This window comes from Acanthopagrus latus, chromosome 2, assembly GCF_904848185.1.
Source record: "Acanthopagrus latus isolate v.2019 chromosome 2, fAcaLat1.1, whole genome shotgun sequence".
Lineage (NCBI taxonomy): Eukaryota > Metazoa > Chordata > Actinopteri > Spariformes > Sparidae > Acanthopagrus > Acanthopagrus latus.
In genome coordinates, this window is record NC_051040.1 from 2,312,907 (window position 1) to 2,330,050 (window position 17,144).

The following is a 17,144-nucleotide window of genomic DNA, read 5'->3' on the forward strand; positions in this document are numbered from 1 at the left end:
AAACAGAGGAAAGCAGAACTGATACAGTAACCGCACCACACAGTTCACACCGCATCTGTTTTTTTATGTTTTCTGCAGAATCAGATAAGAAGCTGTAGCTGATACATGTAACCACCCTGCTGATTCTGCTTCCTTTTCTGTTCTTTCTTATTGTTGCACCTCAGTAAGTGTATACGCCCTGTGGCTGTCTGTATATGTTGTGTTTATGTGTTTATATCTGTGTGCGCTATTGTGTTCATGTTGTGTGTTAAAATATTACTGGCACATTTGGAGTATGGGGGGACGCAATTTCGATCCTCTGTGTAATTACTTGCACGAATTGCATGGTCTGATTGACAATAAAGTTAACTTTCACTTTGAACTTATACAACTGAATAATAATCTTTCTTAAATATATAAAATATGAAATCGTTGGGCGTCTGTAGCTCAGCGGGTGGAGCAGGTCGACTAGCTCCAGGCAGGGCTGAGCTGCATGAACCCCACATTGCTTATCAGTGAGGGCCCTGCGATGAGCTGGCGACGTTCCCCTGGCACGTAGTGCCCTCACAAATGTTGAGGAGCTGATTAGACTTCCTCTTCTGCGTCTTGCTGCAGTCTCTTCCGTGTGACAGCTGTGCACGAGATACGCAGGCACTCAGCTCTCAGCCTGGTGCAGATGCACATGTTCAGTGTGTGTGTGTGTGTGTGTGTGTGTGTGTGTGTGTGTGTGTGTGTGTGTGTGTGTGTGTGTGTGTCATAAACTGATCGGAGCTGAAGTGTCTCCGAGCGCAACTGCTCGCCAGCCAGATAAAACTCCGAGTGGGTTCGACCTCCGTAAAAATCGACTTTCGGGAAATAATTCATCCATGAAGCGGATCTGAGACATCACACACGTCACATGTGAGCAGAGTGAGAGAGGTGAGTCTGCTCCTCGTCTCCCAGCAGCGACTGAACGCTCAGGTATGTTTGCGAGCTCAGAATGATGTTTAAAGTTTGTGTGGCTGCAGGAATATTACAGAATGACTTTTCTTATCTCAATATTTATCATTTATGGAGTCTCTCTGTGTCGTCGTGGGCTCACATAACGTACAGATACTTTAATTTAAATAAGGCTGATGTGCGCGATAGAACAATGTCTAATATATGATTTAAAAAATATGAAGTCAGTAACTATTTTATAATATAATATATCAGTGAGCCACAAGTTCCGCAGCAGTGCTCTCAGAAAGAGAAAGTAACTGTCCGTTGCGCACTGTGACCTCTTACAATATCAAATATGTGGAGAGGAAATGAAAACTGCTGGTTTATTAACGATGATATTTGTAAACGCAGGTCATCGATCTGATTCTAGAACCACCGGCTGATACAAAAGGATTGTTTTTGGTATACTTTGTCTGATTTTTTTATATTTTAATGAGCGGCTGATGGGCGGATCATCTTTCATAGAGGGGAAAAAGAGTGTTTCCGCATGTTTTTACGATTGATTTCGTTCAGTGACGTCCATTTCGACACATGTAGTGGTCTACAAGGCGTTTTTAACACATGCGAATAAAACGAACACGGAAAGTAGAGATGTGACAAAAAGTGGTGAGTGGTATGAAGTCTCGAAGTGTTGGGGACATTAAAAAAAAAGACTCAGAGTAGAAAAACATCTTTGAAAAGGTTTCAATGTGCTGGTGAGGCCAAGAAATACAAAAATAAAGCACTGCACCTCTAAATGTTATTATTCTAAGCAGGAATTGTACAAATTTATCCGTATCAGTTTCAAATGATGAAAGTCAGTGTATTGTAGGGTGCAGTCGCCTGAACATGAAGACCAATCCTCCTTCAGGGGTAATAAAGTTGATCTTATCTTACACATTTAAATAGCCTGAATGATTTTCCTTTGTTAGTTCAGGGTCATGCCGTGTACTTTCGTTGTCGAGCCTCTTGAACCCAACCCTGAGTGTTCTTCTTTATATTTGCCTGCCTGTCAGATTGTGACCCAGTACCTGAGCCCCCCTGCCTCCCAGCACCTGCCTGTAAGTTCATTTATATGTAATTAAACAAGCTTCATCAAACACGACTTAATGACTGGATTATGATGCAGGGGGCATTTGTTTTGTTTACTATATTAACATTTTATTCTAAATGTATTTACTTCATATCACTTTTTTTTAGCAAAGCCTCCTGTTTGCATGTCATTTGAATGTTGAGTGACTGTGTGGTGTGTGGAGCAGTCAAATGTTTACTGATAAGTAATTCTGTTTTGTGGTTCTCTGTGATGATATGCAGTTATCAGGACTTCTTTGACATAGATGTGAAAATGAAGTCTGCTCTTATTGTTCATATTATTTAGAACTTTGCCCTTCCAGGTTTGTCCGCCTGTCAGCCTGACGGCAGCAGCAGCACTGAGGCATCATGTCTGCACTTCTACTCAAGAAGTTCAGATGGTTGAGGTATATCTGTCCTGTCGTCATCATCGTGACTCTTATCCTGCTGCTGTGGACCCTCAGGTCTAGGTAGGTGAAACGACTCGTCTGATCTGCAGCTGTATGACGATGATTCAGATATCTTGAGTATAAAAACTGTTGACAGTGCAGGTGGATGGAGACACAGTGTGACTTAAACAACCCAATTGTCAGGATGTTACCAATGTATGTTTCTGCAAACCAGATGTGACGAAACTTTGTTTCAGTTCTACTTGATGCTGTGACATTGCCGTCTATACAGTCTGGTTAGATCTAGGCACACAAAGCACAATTCGGGATTCAGGGAAAATATCAGTTTTGTCTTAAAGCACCTGGTTTTGTTGCCTCAAACGTTGCTGGAAATGTCCCTTCATCTTCTTCAAAATATCTAGTGGTTTAATGCTTACAAATGTTGAAATTCTATCTTGAACAGTGGTCTCTGGCTTGGCAGCCCTCCCAGCTAGCTTATTAGCAGTAATGAAACCAGCACTTCCTCCACATCCTGCAGGGTGTGGTGTCAACAGCAGCTACAAATCTTTTTATTCAATGTGGCTGAAGGGGTGATGCAAAATGGAAAGGAATATCTGTCATGTGCACCCATTACAAATTAATGTCTTCTCCTCTATGGAAGATATGAGTCTATACAACAAAAAGACAATAAGTCATAAATACAAAAACAGAAACATAACAGCGACACATGTTGTTAAAGCCTTTACAGCTTAGCGCACATGACTTCATCAAAAGCATGTTTCTTTGTCGGGGTTTGACTGTATCTGCATCCAAAGGCAAAGAGAGAGAAGTGTGTTGAGTGAGGGCTGTTAGTGTGGACACCAGTTTTAAGAAAAAAATACTAATCAAACAATCTTCAGAGTGCAATTATTAACAGTTTTACTGTCAAAAATCAGATGTAATAAAACTGAGTTGATTCAGTAGGAACTGGTGGCAAACCCAGTGTTGAGTGTTTTCCTCATCAACTTTCTTCCGCATTTGATTTGACACTTAAAACACCCTCCAGCTCGGAGCGCTGACTTTTGGCCCTACATTGAGCAACAATATCAGGTTTTGTACTTTTAGTATACACAACTGCTTTTTTGCATATTTGCTTTAAAATGTATTTAAAATGTTTTGTTAAGAAAAATGTTCTCATCAGAGAAATCCTTTGCTGTGCATGTGTAGGCCTTACCAGACCTTCCGGATCCCGGCTCACAGCAATCAGCCTCGGAATCCAGTGCGTCCACCAAAACCTGTACGCTGTGGTCCAGCACAAACAGGTAAATGAACCGCTGAATTGTGAATGCTGCTTGCTGTTTAAGATTTCAGGTCTGTTAGATATCTGGATTTCCTCTTCCTGTTGTCCTCAGCTGCTCTTCATTTATCTACTTTCCTTTTTCCTGTTTTTAAAGTCTCTCTAGTGGTCAATCTTGTTTAACCATCATGTCATTCACTGTTAGTGTGCTGTTACTACAGAAATGAAAGCGTCAAATACACATTTTAGATGAATTAGATGTGACACAACATTGTTCATGTTGTAATACTGTAAACACACTTCGTGATTGGTTCTTGGGAAGCCTCATGAACATGTTAAATAACATTTTGATCCTGCTGAGAATAATTCAGACCTGTGTACTAAAAATAACTGTTTATGCTCTACTGTTCTGCTACAGCAAATACATGCATATCATATACTGCAATGGAAATCTCATTGAAAGTTTCAAGTCATGAAGTCTGTCTATGTCTTCAAGCAGTGCACAAGATGTTTTTTTCTTTATCAGCATTATACTTAAACCATAGTCAAAGCACTTCTGCTGTCCAATCCAGGCTGCTTACAGTAAACACCTCCTACAAAAACTGCCCAGATCTTTTGCACTTTAAAAACACTGTCTCTTAAAATAATAAACCTGCCAAAGCCACCACACTAAGACCAGGGTTGTGGTAAATATCAACCTTTTGTTGTGGTATCACTTCAATTTGAACATTCTCTACTGCTGCTGTGGCATGTGGACAGAGAAGTGTGCTGCCACAGCCACCACCAAGCTCTTGTGCACCAATTCATTTAACATGTTTCACTTTCTCATCTCCTCCAGGATCGCAAGTTCCTCTTGTGGCAGTCAAGGAGACGAAAACAATTCTGGTATCAGCGTTTCAGGAGCACCGCACAGAAAAGAAGATGGTCAGTGAAGAGGGCAGGTGACCAACTGTAACAGGTTTTACCCCCCGTGGTGCAAAGTATGGCAAGTGGGTTGTGTGTTAACAGAGGCCTCTAAATATTAAATGAATGATGACCAAATACCTGCAAAACTAATGACATCCCACCAGCATCATCTGTGCTGTTTAGTGCTAATTAGATAATGTTAGCATTCAAATACACTGAACTGTAGATAGAAACCATTTGTGCTTATTAACATCAACATGTTGGGACTGTGGTCATATGCTGTGCATAAATTCAACTTTACATGTTGCATGGATCTGTTATAGAAAGCAAGAACGTTGGCATTGGATGTAATCTGGGGTTCTGCAGGATCGTTCAGTATTGATGCTCTTGTCTGGTGATAGTCTGTAACCCAATAATCAATCATGACAGTATTATTTGTATAGCATCCTTCGGTTTAGGACAAATGTTCACAGGTGAATGACAAACTATTTCAACACTTTCAGAATAAAATGTAGATTTTAAATGTACATGCGTCCCGTTGCGTTGTAATAAAGTCCTTACTTGTGTTTTCTGGTGCCAGGTTCGAGTCATTGCAGTGGTGCTGAGGAGCGAGACGGTAGCGTACCGTTGTGTTTTCTGTTGTATGGGGCAACAGCACATCTCTGAAGGGTTCAGAAATGTCCATGGTGATCACTTCGGCTTTGCATATGGGACTGCAGACATCATGTGTCCTCTTCCCTCCAGCTGTGACAGCCCATCTCATGTTACTGTGACCTCTGCAGCTGACTCTCAAGGTACTACAGGAAACTTTCTGCACGTAAGATCTTTAGCATCTTTAGCATGCTAGCAGCAGGGCTAGAGGGACGGAGGCCCAGACTGAAAAATCTTGGGGCACCATGAAACACATATACAGCGATATATAGACAGTGTCGGCAGTGTTTGATTCATACATCAGCATATATTCTCTGGTCATGAATTCATTTAGTTGTTTTTTTGTTGGATTGCAGCACACTGAACTTTTACAGTGAATGAATGTGGTTGTCTGTGTTTCTTCTCTGATCTGACGTAGAAAAACTTGACAAAGTGTATTTGGAGGTGAAGAACAAGAAGACAGAAAGTGAGTCCTTTCATTACAGCTTCACTGTCTGCATCTCCACCATGTTTGACTTCAACAACATGCTGCAGGTAACATCCGATTAAACTCATTTATACAGTCATTTTCAACTTTTGTTACTTCCTAAAAAGTCAAATTTGGGCATAAAAAGTAAAAGTAACCAAGACAGGAAGAAATGAGAAATGCTGAGGGACAAAATCAGACAGACTCAAAGAAACATATTTATATATAGGTTATTATTTTCCAACACGACTGTTGATAATCTTGTCAAATGGTTGTGGTGTGGTTAGGTTTAGGCACAAAAAGGACTTTATTAGTTTTAGGAAAAAACATTCTGCTTTTTGTTAAAATAAACTTTTCCTCTGTATTCATCTACACTGGAGCCTCCAGAAATCACACTGACCGGACTACTGTGTTTGTCAGGCTGTTTTTAATGCCTTGCATCTTTCATAGTGTATATTACTGTATATTACAGTACGCCCAGAGAAGTCTGCCTGTCATTGACTGTTGAACTGATATGCCTCTGGTGTTTGCACTGTAGCTGGTCCAGAGTTTTGAGACACTGCAGTTACTGGGCGTGGACAGAGTCGTCGTCTATAAGACCAGTAGCAGTCCTGAGACACAGCGCATACTGGACTACTACACACAGAAAGGTAAAGGTGGAGTATGATGGAGGTGGAATATGTTTTCTATGTATGAGTGTGACTGCACAACTGCAGCAGGGGTATTGTTATCCGTCCAACCATTAGACACACTTTCCCTTACACTGCCATTGTTTAAACAGCCACCCTTTTCCATGCACGACTTCCTTCCCTCTGCCCTTTTGAGAGGAGTTGCAGGATGTTAAGTCAAGAGGCTGTGCAAAAGTTCCACTGAACAAAAACAAGTACAGCCCGAACAGTGCAACCATAACCAATGTCCTGAAATCCCCTGTACTTAAACCGGATATGTGTGTGTACAGTGGGTGTATCAGAGCTTGGAAAAACCACTACCTGCTCCTACTGGGATTACTGGGACTGAACTTTACAGTAAATGTGCAGCTAAACCAACACTAGCAGCTCAAACACAAAACAGGCTCCACAGAGCTGCAGAGTTTCTGATAATTCTCTGTGGGTTCAATTCTCTTGTCAGTATAAAAGAGCCTTCCACTTTGCACATGTAGACACTGAAAAGAAAACAGAAGGATTAGTTTTGCAAACACATCGACCATGGAGGTTCCCATAGGAATAAATGGATTTTGTCTTGAATTGCACACAGAGCTATGTTGAAGTGAGGCGTAGAGGCTGCAGCATGTTCACCAGTTTAGAGACTTTATTTGAATGCGCATCAGCAGGATGTGGTCTGCTAAAATTAGCAGTAACTGAATTTAGTTCAGATGAAGCTGCTGTAGGAGAGTGACCTGATATCAGTGAGATAAAATCAGAATCAGCAGCGCGTCAGTCAGTGCTGCATCGTTCCTGTGAATCCTTCATGTGTACGAAGGCATTTTAATTCTGGTAGAAGAAGAATCTGGGATTGGCAGACTGAAACATCTTGACTGCCTCCATGTTCTTGTGATCTGATCCTTACATGTCTTCTCCTCAGGTTTGGTGGAGGTGATTCCTTGGACTCTGTCCAGATTTCTGAATATGTCTCGCAGCTGGCTGCCTGAACATGGTCCAGGTGAAATCCATTACTTCGGCCAGATTCCTGTTCTCCATGACTGTCTTTACAGATATATGTATCAGTCCAGATACGTGGCCCTGCATGATATTGACGAGCTCATTCTGCCCCAGTCAGTCGACAGGTAGCACTTCCTACAAGAAGTGTCTTTTTGTTATAAATGTACTTTTAGCTCAGCCAAATGATGCCTGGTGTCAAAAAACATTTCCGTATTGAGTTGTTACAGCACACTGACAGGATGAAATACAATCTTACTACTGAAAGTGAAAGTTTATTTATATAACATTATTAAGACACAAGGCAACTCAACTTGTATTAATTAACTGCTTATATACTGCTTATGCATTTAAACAGACGGCCTCTAAAACGCTTATCAATGCTTATTTGTAAAAATTCTTTTACCAGTTGGTCGGAGCTGTTGCCTCTGCTGGAAAATAAATATGACCGCCCGTGCTTCATGTTCGAGAACAACGTGTTCCCCAACACCGTCAAAGTGACTCATCTCAACTCCGACTGGCAGAAGGTGCCTGGGGTGAACATCCTGACTCACCTGTACCAAGAGCCAGTGAGCAGTGACTACAGCAACTTCAAGACCATCGTCAACCCTCGAGCCGTGTTTTCCCTGACCGTCCACGGGCTGCTGGACCCAGACACATTACAAGTCTGCTCCTGGGTGGAAAGAAATATAGCACGGATGTACCACACGAGGTAGACTCATGCACACCTGCTCCTGCAATGATTTGTCCTCTGATAAGACATTTATTTAATGCATTTGAAACATGCCACAGCACACCTTTGCTCCAGCCATCAGTTTGTTTACATGCAGCAGTCACCTGTCTACAGGTGTGTTAGAGGATACAGCTCTCCTATTCACACCATGTAAAAAAGTTATTAATTAATTGAGGGTTTTTTTTTTGTTTTTTTTAGTTTTTCAAGTTATGTTTACATCATCGTTCAATAATAACCTTATAATAATACCCCTTCTATCCAGATGTTAGTCATGTGTAATGTGGGTCTACTAATCTCTCAAATGCAAATCTACTAAAGTGGCTCCACTTCTCACTTTTTGTGAACATGCAGACATCCAAGACAACCCGAGCTGACTCAGAAGGAGCTGATTTATGACGACCGACTGCTGAAATACGGCGCCCGCTTCACACAGAGTGTCAATACCGTGCTCAGCGAATGTGGACTCCTACAAAAGGACGGCGTACAGTAGCATCTATTCATGTGTGTTAGTTCAAAAGTAAGAACCAATGGTTGAGGAGAAAAGCTAAGGAGAAACTGCACCAGATGGGCAACAGACTCAATTTGTTTTCTCTTTCTATTTTCAGTTTCTCTACTCGTGCACATCTTCAGATAGCTGAGAGTCCAATGAGAGCGATTTCTCTCACTGCCCCTGCTTCTACAAGCTCAACTGGCCAAAAGGCTGCCGACAAGGGCAGACTGGTGCCAACAGTGCAGGACACACGCAGTAACCAGGGTCCCAGACGCTCAGGTATAATATTTGCCATGTGTACCATCTCAGTGGAGAGGGGGGCTCGCTGCAGTCTTAACATGACATTTCTAATCAGCAACAATCAACAATATCTTGTTCCTCTGTGCTGCAGAGCTGCACCGCTGTCTGAAAAATGATTGAAAACACATCAAAAAGAATATGTTCTTAAATTAGTAAGTAGTAAAGTTCTTATTTTATCACAAACCACATTGTTTTTCTAAACCCAACCAAAGAGCTTTGTTGCTGATACGCTGCAACAGTCACATTGTTTTGAGTCATTTTGGAAGTGACTAGAAATCCAGTTGTTTAGGACTGAGGATGTGTTACCCGTCTCACAACATACACAGGGTGTGTTCTGTGTGGATGGTCATTGTGTGAGCTAGCTAACCACCTCAGTCATCCAACATGCAAACCAGCAGGTCAACTTCCAAGCTAATGGTAGGTAGCAGTGTTTAGCTATAAAGCAGACAACAGAGCTTTGTGACACTGTCAACACGTACGGCTACGTGAGAATATGTGGTCAGCTGACTTCATGTAAACTTCACTTGGGCACTGAAGATCTTCACTCTCCTGTGAAGTGCTGCCTTCTGTCGGAGCATCAAGTTTTATGTTTCATGTTAATATCATGTGAATGTTTTTGTGTTTTTGTCATATTTGTTTCATACTGTATGAATAACTTTCTTTGGTGGTTGATTTATACAAATCTTTGACATAATATAAAAGGTGGCTACAGTTCTGTAAATGAATTACTGCAGTTATCTCGGGGAGTCGATCTTCATATGTTTATAAATAATTCAGAACTTCTGTATTTCCAAGATAGAAACAGCTTCAATTGCACAACAGATGACAGAATATTTTGAATCTATGGCAGCACTGTTTAAAAACTTGAGCAACAATACCATTAAATTGCATCAACTTATCAAAAATACTTGAATTAACTCTAGATGACCATCTATTCATTAAAAGGATATTCCGGTGTAAATTTAATCCATGTTCTAACATGGAACAGCACCAAACTTCAGCAACATTAGAAACAGGGTGCTGTTCTGAGCATCATTTGTGGGTTTTTGATGGCGATTTATACTTGTGTTTTCCGCAAACTTTATCTCTCGAGGGAGGGTCCTACTCGGTGTCAAGGTGTGTTGGAACATGGATTAAACTTACACCAGAATATCCCTTTAAGTTATTTTGTACTGGCATTGTCTTTCTGAAGTGAATCCTGCTGTATTTAAAAAAAGTACTTTTTCAATAAATGAATTTGCACAATTTTACAGAGGTATTCTTTTCACTCTTTCACAGAACAATAAGTTTTTATAAAAAGTACATTTGATATCTAAGCGTATAGAAACTGGGCAGAAGTTGAGAGGAAACAGGAAAACCAGACAAAACTTTCAGCTGTTGTTCACATCATTTAACACATGAGCTGTTCATTTAGGGCCGGTGATGATGTTGACAAGGTAAGTGCTTTACAGTGGCATAACTGACATTAAAGGACAAAATAAAATGTGTTCAAAATGAATTAAAGTCCTAAAACCTCCAGGCTCAGTGGTCTTCTATGTTCAGAGCTTATCTGTAGAAGTAGCAGTTCTCCTGCAGGATGTTGTCTTGAGGGTCAAGTTTATTTCTATAGCACATTTAAAAACAACCAAAGTTGACCAAAGTGCTTCACAGGCTCAAGAATGAACAATTAACAAATAATTCGTCAAACAAACAGAGCACACAAAACACCAGTACGTGGAGGCGAGATGTCCAGACTTCACTTGGACTCCTATCGGTTGTTTTGGTTTGTCTCGCCTCTCGTCCTTGGCAGGAGGAACTGATGTGTGATGCACAGAGTAAAACATGTTGGAGTTGAACAATCTCACTTTCTGACTTGTTAAGGCAAAAATCCATCTGCTGGAAAATTATAAAATTATCAATAAAGTTCACAGATCGAGCGGCACATGTAGGAGAGAGGCAAATGTTTAGAGTGCTGATGGAACACGTGAAGGCAGAGAGAGCGAAAGAAAGACACGATGTGATGATACATGAACATTATTTATAGTTTATAACTATATAGTAAGTCATACAGCTTTCAATTTAATATAGAGAAACTGCAACATTAACACTAACATGGCTACGTCCAAATAATACAAATGAGAATGAATATCTCAACTTTTATACCTAAATGATGTGTTCTAACTCTTACCACTTGAAAGGAGTTTAATAATTTAATCCATATCTCTTTAATTTGCTTTATTATGAAAGTATGACACGTCGTTTGGTGTTATTACGTCTAACTTGGCAGATAAAGTTGATGTAGTTCCTCTTGTGAACCACTAGATGGCAGCAAACACTCATAACAAACTCTACAAGCATCAATGCAGACCGGCAGTCAGCTGTTAGCACTCACTTATATAGTTTTTATAATTGTTAATATTCACATTGGTAACAAATTGTTCTTTGAATTTAGTAACTCTGAGATCAATGATAACAACTAAACAATACGTGTTGCAGTACCACACTTTCACCACTGGGTGGGGCTGAACATTCAGCTCTCAATATTTATTATTTGTACTCACCACTTATATTTGAGAACTTGAGCTAAAAGTTACTTTGCAGAGTGTGTGTTGAGTCAGAAGCAAAATAGCAATTTATATATATTTGTATATGTATAGATTTTATATGTACATACATTTATTGCCAGAAAATTACTTTTGATACTTAGTTAGATTTACTATCAGATGGGGAAGATAGTTAAACTTATTTTTGAATTTCAAGATTTGCAATGATAATGAGGTAATGATACAAACTTTTCCATCAGTGAATAAACAAGCTGCTCTCAGAGGAAGAGAAGGTTTAGAAATCATTATGTTTATTGGGGCTGCAAATTATATAATTTCAGTATTGATACGCAATGTGTGCATTTGCAGTAGTCACATCGCAGGATGTGCAATGTTGCGTCAGGCAAATTAACTCTAAAATGTCATGCTACGACTTTTTCACTGCGTGATTCGAAAGGAAAATTCTTAACGTTCTCAGATGATAATTCCTGTTTTTTTTTCAATATTAATATATTAATATCATTTAATATCAAAAGCGGTCAACCCAAATGCACAAAAAAAGGAAAACTGTCTTGAGAGAGTTCATGTTACACAGCTGGCCAGCTGCTGCTTGGATGTTACAGTTGAAGCACACTGAACACGTCAGACTGCCCGGGTCGTCTTGGAGCCTTGTACTTTTTACTCTATTTATTTTGTGTGAATACTGCTAAAGTTTTGTTATACACTGTGCAATGACAATAAAAGGATTCTGATTCTGATTCCGATCGCAGGACAGTGTCAGAACCCTTCACACTTTACAGAAGCATGAATTTATCAGCCCAAACAATCGGCTCCATACAGTAAGTTGTAATCTGTGATCCAAATCTAACTCCTGCCCCCACTGGGAGAGTAAAACCCTCTAATGGGACGGCTGTTGACTAGTATTGAACCCATGGCCGATTGATTATGGGTAACTTTCCAGACAACCCAAATTACAACTGATAAGTGAGAGGCTTTTACTGTGCAGAGGAGGTCTGGAGGCAGGATGTTTCCAACGAGCAGTGTAGTTTTTTTATGGTCAACATGACTTACTGTGTGTGCGTGTGTGTGTGTGTGTGTGTGTGTGTGTGTGTGTGTGTGTGTGTGTGTGTGTGTGTGTGTGTGTGTGTGTCTAATTACAACCTCCCCTATGCTTTACCTCATCACCCCCCACTGACTCTCTCTCCAGCTGTAACAGGGATCAGTGGCAGTGAATGAGCAGCTTGCCGTGTCACCGTTAATACCAACAGGAGTGAAAGAGGGCGGGAGGAGAGAGGAGGAGGAGGAGGGAGTCATTCACCCTTCATACGCCTGTACACCTTCACATGAAAGGCTGAAGCTCCTAGACAGCTCCTAGAATTCAGCACTGGATATAAAGAGTGAACCAGTGAGCAAATAATCTGCAGACAGAGGCTGGAAAAGAGATAAATCCCTCCTGACAAGACGAGAGAGAAGAAAAAGAAAGAAGCCACCAGAGGGAGAAGTTCAAAGGTAGGAGGAAAGATAGAGATGAAGGTGTCACCCTGCTTCTTCAAGCTTCTTGCCAGTGTCTGAAGACTGAAATATCTCTCTGTCTTCTCCTGGTCTTCATCCTTCCATCCACAGAGGAGGACGTCAGTTAGAAGACCAGAACTGTAACGAAGGAGGGACGGAGAGAGAAACTGAAGAAGGAGAGACTGAGAAGAGTTCAGATCACGCAAAAGGGTAAGGACAGTCAGTCAGTGGGCTTAAAGACGCGTGGTGGCTTTGTGCATAATCTCCTTACTCTCCTTACTACTGTCTGTGTGTGTGTGTCTGTGTGTGTGTGTGTCTGTGAAGGTTTTAAAGGGCCATGTTGTATTTTTGCACCGTGGTCCAGTTAGAAGTTACAAGTTTCTCTGGAAATGTGCAGAAATGTGTCAACAACACAGGAAACTCACTCAGGACTGTTTACTGTTGGTGATTCATCGTTGTAGGTGTGCTGAGCAGCATCACCAGTCTGCAGCTTTAAAGTTATGACTGGCTTTTTTGATGGGTATCATATTCTGCACGGCTAATTATTCATGAATCACCTGCAGCCAGTTTGTGACTGAACTGCAGGTAAAACCGTTATTATGTACTGTACAACGCAGGTTCCCACTGAGGGTCGGTACATTTCTTCTCAACACAGTTGTATTTATTATTTTCTTTGGATTTTCCTCAAATTGTTTGCAACACTGGAGAGTTTATTCACAACTGACATGAAACAATATGTGAGGGAAAGAGCTGAACTGGTGCTATTTAAGAAAACGTAAATATAGAGGTCTGATTTTATTTTTTCATCCATCTGTGCTGCAGATGAAGTTTGACTCCTGGTCCCTCCCTGGGTACTCACAAAGCTTTTATACTCTTATCTTGATGAGTACGTCACGATTTCATTTTGTGAACTGGGTGTATCCGAGGTCATGTCAACATTTATATTTCAACACAATTCACTCATGTGAGCAAATTCTGGCTGACAACACAGCAAGATCAGTTACTTAAAGTAGAGTTATTTGTCTTCTTTTGCTTATTGAAGCCATCAAAACAAGCAGAAAACAGCCACTTTATACCTCAAGAGACAAAAGTCTGATAGCCCCTGCATTTTCAGCTGGGAGATGAATGCAAGCTGCAAGTTCACTACAAATCACATATGCAGCAACACAAGACGTGTAAACAGACTTTACACACACTTCTCTAAGACCTACTGCTTCCTTCTGTTTGCCCGTATTCCACAAAAAACAAAAAAACATCCAAACTGCATCTCTGACTGGAAATTGCGAGCGAGCAAACCTCTATGCACAGTGGAAGCCCTTCACCTGTCAATCTCTGTTGGGTTGCCTCAGAAAGTTGCCCATAGTCAATTCACTATGAGTCCTCGGTCGTCCCATTAGAGGTTCCACTCTGCCAGTCTGCCTCTCCCAGTGGGGGCTTGGTGATGACTCCCTCAGGCTCATCAGTCGGCCGTGAAGGGTGCAGCTTTATGAATGTCTTCTAAAAGAGACTGTCTGAAAATGTGGGCTGTTGACCTCTTTGTTAAAGTGGCTATAATCAATATTTTTTACTATAACAATGTATGAAATGACGAAGCGAAGGGTGTCTCTGGAGTCATCAGCTGAAGCTGCAGCTAGCCTCAGCTTTACAGAGTTGAGTTCAGCTCATTGTGAAGTTCTCTGACCCACAACTTCACTTGTTTCACTCTCATCACTCCTACAGACTGGTTTGAGTCACTGCACACAGCTGTTTTCAGAGAAAAACACTAAAAACTCATTGTTCTCTACCTGAAACCTCAAACTGTAGACAGACACAGGTAGAGACTTTGTTTTCAAACCATCTCTGTCTTTGTTTTATTCCTTCACTGCTTTGGTTTTCTGTTTCTTTCTTACATTTTGCTAATGTGTCTTAATGTACAGGTATAAAAAATCTGATATGTTTAGACCACACACACACACACACACGCACACACACACACTGCTGCACACAACCTTTGTTCCAGGTCTCTGCAGGGATAATTAGATGCTGAAATATTGATAGGGAGGGTGTGTGTGTGTGTGTGTGTTGGTGTGTGAGAGAAAGACAGAGATGTATTCTTGTATGTCATTGTTTACAATGTGTGTATTTCTGGTGTGTGGTAATTCTTTCAGGTCTTAGTATTTGATCATTTTTAGGACATTTCCTTCATTGGAGAGTCAACAGAGGTCAGTGAGGGAGAGAGAAAGTTAAATGCAGCAGGAGGTCTGAGCTGATATTAAATCCTCTTCTTGATTTACAGCCTGTTCATCGCGGTGCTCTGCAGCCTTCAGCTGCTTCAGACCACAAACTGTCTCTTTAAGACGATCAGCAATGTTGCAAAGGAGGAAATACAGGTGGTGTTTCCCCTCCGAACTACCTTTTCTCCCCATAATTAGCTTGTATATCTGTGCTTAGATCGCCAAGTTTAAACAGCAGAACAGCAGCTGACTGTAGCACCAGTTTGTGCCTCTCACACACGGTTGCTGGTTGTATTATCAATAGCCTTCACAAACACCTTCAGTCAAACAACATGTTCCATGATTGATATTCGTTCTTCTTCAGCAGAAGTTAACACGACACTTTGACCTGCTGGGAACGTGATACATGCAAAGATCAACAACACCAGCAGACATTGTTTGGATGGTAGTGTTGTGTTCCTGTCTGCTCGGATCCTTTCTTAGAAACCAGGAAATAATCATCATATATTTTCTATGGAAAAAGCAAATGTAAGTGTATTTGCTTTGTTTCTCTAACACGACATTTCATTAGCTATTTATTGGGTCGCAATATAATTGTGATCAGACGTTCTAAGATGAATCTTAAATGGACAAATCATTTTGGTCCCTCTTCTCTTCCCTTCATCTCATCTCATGTTTTGTAACACTTTTTATCGTGGCTGGCGTGTAAAAGAACATTAAATCACACCTGATATTTAAGCATTAGCACTGCCATCGTTGAAGTCGCGAGGGAACAGTTCCAGTGTCCGTCTTTAAAAGGAACCGTTAGAAAGGTTCCCAGCGAGCGAAGTGACCCCCTCCCCTCGTAAGAGTTTTGCTTACAAGGCCCCCTGAAAGGCAGCTGTCACTGCTGTCAGGTGTCATAGGTCAAATGCTCTAAATAAAGATGGATAATGAGACGGTGAATAATTTACTGTGGCTAATTCTCATGTACAAACATGTTGCCCACCTTAGTGAGGACTCTGATGACAGCAGGTACTGATTGAACTGGTCGTTTCTCCAAACTAGTTATTGTTCACATTTTTAATTGTTCATAAGAAAGACTAAGAATACTAAATACTCACAAAAATCAATGTAAATGCACTAAACTCTGCTGCAGTGCATCACAGAACCTAAAGGAGGATTTGAACCAGGACTCTGCTTTGTATCTCAGGTGAAACTCAAAGAGAGCTGAATGTCTAATGAGGTCGAGGTGTCACCGGCTGCCATGTGTCATAAAGTCAGAGGATCAAACTAAACCTTCATTAAGGGAGGCTGCATTATTTACTAGGGCTAATACCTTTACACACACACACATACACACACACATACACACACAAATATAGCAGCAATTAGATCTGTAGAGCTAACATGCACATGAGCAACTCTAAGTCTGACCTTAATAAATAACACATGCAAGGACACACAACTACCTGCTAACACACACACACGCAGACACATACACACACTAATGGACAACAACAAAAAGAGGTAATTAGGTTTGTTAAGTGTCGTGTGATGCGGAGTCAGTCACAGGTCACATGTGAGACTAGTTTGATCTGTAATGTGTCTTAATTAGTCCTGGATATTGAATTTAATGCAGCTAACTACAGACAGTTAACAGAATACATATTCATCTCTAAAAACTGTGCTTGCTGGACACAAACGCAACAATGCTGATGTCTAAATAAGCGACTGTTTGCTACATTTACAATAAAAGTTAAGAAAAGCAAATGTTCTTCAGTTGTCTGATGTTGTCAGTGATTAACTTGTGACATTCATATTATATCATGAAACTGAATCTGTTAACTTTCACCTGGTTAAATGAGCAAATTCTCCTTAAATTAAATTTAAAAACTTTTCATTAGCTAAAAAGAAATCACTAAACATTAGTAACAACTTCTGCCTCTGTAGTTGTTGCTGTATTGTTAGTACACAGTCAGTTTATTGGACACTGTGTATTTTTACTGCACACCATCAGTACATCGTTTGGACTGTGTTGT

General features: G+C 40.7%; 1 protein-coding gene across 6 annotated transcripts; it reads left to right on the forward strand.

Annotated features, from left to right (window-relative positions):
- The first annotated feature begins 616 nt into the window (after positions 1 to 616).
- Positions 617 to 10,126, forward strand: si:zfos-464b6.2. 6 transcript variants are annotated; one of them, XM_037084097.1, is made up of 12 exons: positions 617 to 939; positions 1,956 to 2,000; positions 2,334 to 2,480; positions 3,606 to 3,700; positions 4,514 to 4,599; positions 5,162 to 5,375; positions 5,651 to 5,766; positions 6,237 to 6,348; positions 7,280 to 7,469; positions 7,763 to 8,065; positions 8,438 to 8,603; positions 8,692 to 10,126. In XM_037084097.1, exons 3-11 carry the CDS (start codon positions 2,380 to 2,382, stop codon positions 8,574 to 8,576), a joined length of 1,356 nt encoding a protein of 451 aa, XP_036939992.1. In that variant the 5' UTR covers positions 617 to 939; positions 1,956 to 2,000; positions 2,334 to 2,379; the 3' UTR covers positions 8,577 to 8,603; positions 8,692 to 10,126. The 6 variants fall into 6 exon arrangements, with proteins under 6 accessions (XP_036939992.1, XP_036939985.1, XP_036939967.1 ...); XM_037084090.1 differs by having other exon boundaries at positions 618 to 939; positions 7,280 to 7,481; positions 8,438 to 8,587; XM_037084072.1 differs by having other exon boundaries at positions 619 to 939; positions 2,318 to 2,480; positions 7,280 to 7,481.
- The last annotated feature ends 7,018 nt before the right edge of the window (positions 10,127 to 17,144 follow it).